General features: G+C 51.5%; 1 protein-coding gene across 3 annotated transcripts; it reads left to right on the top strand.

Annotated features, from left to right (window-relative positions):
• Window positions 1–311: 311 nt before the first annotated feature.
• Window positions 312–4,092, top strand: LOC115835901 (DNA dC->dU-editing enzyme APOBEC-3H). Of its 3 annotated transcripts, none has more exons than XM_030815212.1 (4): window positions 312–538; window positions 1,345–1,612; window positions 1,942–2,066; window positions 3,710–4,092. In XM_030815212.1, the coding sequence occupies exons 1-4, from the start codon at window positions 389–391 to the stop codon at window positions 3,797–3,799; spliced, it is 633 nt and encodes a 210-aa protein (XP_030671072.1). In that variant the 5' UTR covers window positions 312–388; the 3' UTR covers window positions 3,800–4,092. The 3 variants fall into 3 exon arrangements, with proteins under 3 accessions (XP_030671072.1, XP_030671071.1, XP_030671073.1); XM_030815211.1 differs by having other exon boundaries at window positions 3,707–4,092; XM_030815213.1 differs by lacking the exon at window positions 3,710–4,092 and adding an exon at window positions 2,540–2,599.
• The last annotated feature ends 1,210 nt before the right edge of the window (window positions 4,093–5,302 follow it).

The raw sequence follows: 5,302 nt of genomic DNA, 5'->3' as shown, positions 1-5,302 counted from the left end.
GGCTGGGCGCAGGGGCTCACGCCTGTAATCCCAACACTTTGGGAGACCAAGGTGGGTGGATCACCTCAGTTCAGGAGTTCGAGACCAGCCTGGCCAACATGGTGAAACCCCGTCTGTACTAAAAATACAAAAATTAGCCACGTGTGGTGGTGGGCATCTGTAATCCCAGCTACTTGGGAGGCTGAGGCAGGAGAATCACTTGAACTCGGAAGGCGGAGGTTGCAGTGAGCCAAGATCGCGCCACTGCACTCCAGCCTGGGTGACAGAGCGAGACTCTGTCTTAAAAAACAAAAAAGAGTTGGGTTTGAAAAGTGGCTTGAGCCTGGGGTGACTCCAGAGGACGCTCCCTTCATCTTTGGTTTTCCCCTTTCTGTTGCACAGAAACACAATGGCTCTGCTAACAGCCAAAACATTCAGGTTACAGTTTAACAACAAGCGCCGCGTCACAAAGCCTTACTACCCGAGGAAGGCCCTCTTGTGTTACCAGCTGACGCCGCAGAATGGCTCCACGCCTACCAGAGGCTACTTTAAAAACAAGGTGCCACACGGGCTCTCTGGGCACAGGGCCGGCAGGGGCTCACCGCATCTGATGTGTGCAGAAAATACATGAAATGCCTGCCTATGAATTTCTAAATTTTTGATTTAACACTCTCTGTGTTTTCCTAACCCTTGGTGCCTGCCTGGGTTTTGGCTTAGCTGGGTCTGAGTGGCCAAGCTTCTCTAGGACACTCCCGTTCCTTCCCGTCCCCGGACCTCTGAAGAGGCCAACCCTTCTGTGGAATGCTCCTTCTGCCCCTCTCATTTACTCATTCTCCCGATCTCAGCTCAGTCACTAGTTCGGGAAAGCCGAGGTGCCGTGTCACGGTCTGAGTGCAACTCCATCACACCCCTGTCCTCTCCGCTCTATTGCCAGCCCCGACCTGCCCTGCCTCCCCCCCTCCCGCCCCCGTCCCGGCTCTCACCTGCTGTTTACGATCATCCGGGGTTGGACACAGCCTCCCAGGCGGGTGTCCAAAGGCCGGGTCCACAGAGCTTCGGGACTGGGGCGTGGAGGTGTTGTCTCCTCCTCTGGACACGGGGATCTTTGTCCAATTTAGAGAAAGCTGTGGAAGTCCTGGGACAGATGAATTAACACACGGGTGCGTGAGTGCAGGGCCGTATAAACCAGGGAAGGCAGGAAGCGGGTGCTTGCCCTGCACTAGGCCAGGCCACGCACTAGAAAGTTCACCGGACAGACCCCTCCGCCCCCCCATCCCCGCCCCTGTCCCAGCCCCCGCCCCCAGTCACATGACTCCTGGCCCCTCTCTTCTCACCTCCCTTCTCTCTGTTTGGGACCCTACCCAGAAAAAGCGACATGCAGAAATTCGCTTTATTAACAAGATCAAGTCCATGGGACTGGACGAAACGCAGTGCTACCAAATCACCTGTTACCTCACGTGGAGCCCCTGCCCCTCCTGTGCCTGGGAGCTGGTTGACTTCATCAAGGCTCACGACCATCTGAACCTGTGCATCTTCGCTTCCCGCCTGTACTGCCACTGGTGCAGGCACCAGCAGGAGGGGCTGCGGCTTCTGTGTGGATCCCAGGTCCCGGTGGAGGTCATGGGCTTCCCAGGTAGGAAAGAGGCTTTGCAGTTCCAAGAGTGCAAATCCCCGGGGGCACAGGCTTGGCGGGGGCCGGGGGGGTGGTTGGAGGAGGTTGGCGGGGGGCGGGGGGCAACGGAGGCGGGGGGGGGGGCAACGGAGGCGGGGATCTGTGGGAGGCCAGGAAGGAAGGATTGTGGCTCAGTCAAGGCCCAAGATCCGACACCACCCGGGAGGGAGAATTCCCCGGACAGAGCCATGTCCAGGGAGAGGAAGAGAAGAGAGGGGAAAGGAAGCAAGAGCTCCTGGCACTGCAGCTGCTGCCCCTGGGGCCTGGCTGGTTTCCCTCTTCCCTCTCAGAGTTTGCTGACTGCTGGGAAAACTTTGTGGACCACGAGGAACCGCTTTCCTTCAACCCCTCTGAGATGTTAGAGGAGCTAGATAAAAACAGTCGAGCCATAAAGCGACGGCTTGAGAAGATAAAGGTGAGGTACTGTCCTGCCTGCTGCCCCCGACCTCCTCACTGCCTGCCGCAGCCCCATACCCAGTCAAACCTCTGCCCACTGCCCTTACCCCTACCTTTTTTTCATTTCTTTTCTTTTCTTTTCTTTTTTGAGACAAGGTCTCACTCTGTCACCCAGGCAGGAGTGCAGTGGTGCGATCTCGGCTCAGTGCAACCTCTGCCTCCCGGGTTCAAGTGATTCTCCTGCCTCAGCCTCCCGAGTAGCTGGGAGTACAGGCACTCGCCAACATGCCCAGCTAATTTTTGCATTTTTAGTAGACACAGGGTTTTACCATGTTGCCCAGGCTGGTCTTGAACTCTTGGTCTCAAGTGACCTGCCCGCCTTGGCCTCCCAAAGTGCTGGGATTACAGGTGTGAGCCACCATGCCCCGCCCCACTACCTGTTTCCTTTTTGTGTTCTCCTTTAGCACCAGGGGCTCCCTCTTGTTCTTTTAGATTCCAGGGGTACATGTGCAGGGTTGTTACATGGATATATTGTGTGATGCTGAGGTTTGAGTCACCCAATCTACTGGAACATAGCACCCAATAGGTAGTTTTTCAACCCTGGCCCCCCTCCCACCCTCTCTTCTTTTGGAGTCTCCAGTGTCTATTATTTCCATCTTTATGTCCATGTGTACCTCTCACCATATACAAAAATTAACTCGGCCAGGCGCAGTGGCTCACGCCTGTAGTCCCAGCACTGGGAGGCCGAGGCAGGCGTATCAAGAGGTCAGGAGTTCGAGACTAGCCTGGCCAACATGGTGAAACCCCATCTCTGCACCTATAATCCCAGCTACTCAGGAGGCTGAGGCGTGAGAATTGCTTGAACCCGGGAGGTGGGAGGTTGCAGTGAGCCAAGATCATGCCACTGCACTCCAGCCTGGGCAACAGAGCAAGACTCTGTCCTGAAAAAAAAAAAAATTAACTCAAGATGTGCTGGGCATGATGACTCAGGCCTGTAATCCCAGCACTTCAGGAGGCCAAGGCGGGTGGATTGCTTGAGCCCAGGAGTTCAAGACCAGCCTGGGCAACATGGCAAATCCCTATCTCTACAAAAAATACAAAAATCAGCCAGGCATGGTGGCATGTGCCCGTGGTCCCAGCCATTCGGGAGGGTGAATGGGAGATTGCATGAGTTCAGGGGGATGAAGGCTGTAGTGAGCTGAGATCGTGCCACTGCACTCCAGCCTGGGCAACAGAGTGAGGCTTTGCTTAAAAAAATAATAATAACCCAAGATGAATTAAAGACTTAAATGTAAGACCTCAAACTATGAAAATCTTAGAAGAAAACCTGGGAAATAGGAAATACTCTACTGGACACTGGTCTATGCAAAGAATTTATGATTAAATTCTGAAAAGCAAATGCAACCAAAACAGAAGTTGACAATTGGGATCTAATTAAATGGAGCTCCTGCACAGCAAAAGAAACTATCAACAGAGTAAACAGACAATCTCCCTTTTCGAAGATGCTCTTGTTACCTCCCTGTTTTTCTCCAGGTCTTCTTGGCCCTTCTGGTGCCAGTTCTTTTCTCTTCCTAATGATCTCATCCTCACCTCTCCCTCCCTTCCTCCCTGTGGTGTCTCACCAGTTGGTACCTCCTAACTTCTCTCTTTCTCTCTCAGCAGTCCCGGAGTGTGGATGTTTTAGAGAATGGCTTAAGAAGTTTGCAGCTTGGACCCGTATCCCCCTCATTGTCAAGAAGCAACTCAAGATGACTTTCCCTGGGGCATGTCAGTTGCCTCATAGCCTGCTGGTCCTGTGAGCAAGCACCAAGCTCCACAGTGCCGGTTCCTTGCCCCAAACCTGGCCCCATCCAAGTACAGAAGACCTTTTTTTCCTCCTTTTTCTATAATGTTTTCTGTTCTAAGTGGGTGAATAATTTTATAATTGGAAAAATAAAGATAATTTTAAAGTCTGTAAATCCAGCCGGGTACGGTGGCTCACGCCTGTAATCCTAGCACTTTGGGAGGCTGAGATGCTCGGCCAATAAATTTCTATTGTTTATGAATCACCCAGCCTGTGGTATTTTGTTATAGGACATATGGACTAAGATACTGAGTTAAGGCCAGGCGTGGTGGCTCATGCCTATAATCCCAGCACTTTGAGAGGCCGAGGTGGGTGGATCACCAGAGGTCAGGAGTTTGAGACCAGCCTGACCAACATTGCGAAAACCTGTCTCTACTAAAAATACAAAAAATAGCCAGGCATGGTGGCATGCGCGTGTAATCCCAGCTACTTGGGAGGCTGAGGCAAGAAAATCACTTGAACCTAGGAGGTGGGGGTTGCAGTGAGCTGAGATCACGCCACTGCACTCCAGCCTGGGCAAGAGAATGAGACTCCATCTCAAAAAAAAATAAGAAAAAAGGCCAGGCACAGTGGCTCACCAAAATGCTGTAATACCAGCATTTTGGGAGGCTGAGGTGGGTGGATCACCTGAGGTTGGGAGTTTGAGACCAGCCTGACCAACGTGGAGAAATCCTGTCTCTGCTAAAAATACAAAATTAGCCTGGCGTGGTGGCGCATGCCTGTAATCCCAGCTACTCAGGAGGCTGAGGCAGGAGAATCGTTGAACCTGGGAGGTAGAGGTTGCAGTGAGCTGAGATAGCGCCATTGCACTCCAGCCTGGGTAACGAGCAAAATTCCGTCTCAAAAAAAAAAAAAAAAAAAAAAAAGTACAAAGGATTTTATTCTACAGCACCAAAAAAATAAAAATAAAAAACAAACAACAACAATAATGCTCTATTGAAGGATTCCCTGTTGGGTCTAGAATCACTGCATTATTTTGTAGTCCAGGTAACCTCTGTCCCTTCTCAGTATCTGTGTTCAAATAAATAAGGTCAAACTCTATGGAGCAGAGGTGCCCATAAAATTGATTGAAAAAAGCAAAAAACAGCCAGGTGCAGTGGCTCACGCCTGTAATCCTAGCACTTTGGGAGGCCGAGGTGGGCAGATCACAAGGTCAGGAGTTCGAGACCAGCATGGCCAACATGGTGAAACCCCGCTCTACTAAAAATGCAAAAAAATTAGCCAGGTGTGGTGGTGGACACCTGTAACCCCAGCTTCTCAGGAGGCTGAGGCAGGAGAATTGCTTGAACCTGGGAGGCAGAGGTTGCAGTGAGCTGAAATCACGCCACTGCACTCCAGCCTGGGTGACAGAGCGAGACTCCATCTCAAAATAAAATAAAATAAAATAAATAAAAATTATAATTATTTAAAGT

This window comes from Nomascus leucogenys, chromosome 7b (assembly GCF_006542625.1).
Source record: "Nomascus leucogenys isolate Asia chromosome 7b, Asia_NLE_v1, whole genome shotgun sequence".
Taxonomy (NCBI): Eukaryota; Metazoa; Chordata; class Mammalia; order Primates; family Hylobatidae; genus Nomascus; species Nomascus leucogenys.
Note: the sequence above shows the minus strand (reverse complement) of the source record. Positions and strands in the feature narration are given on the sequence as shown.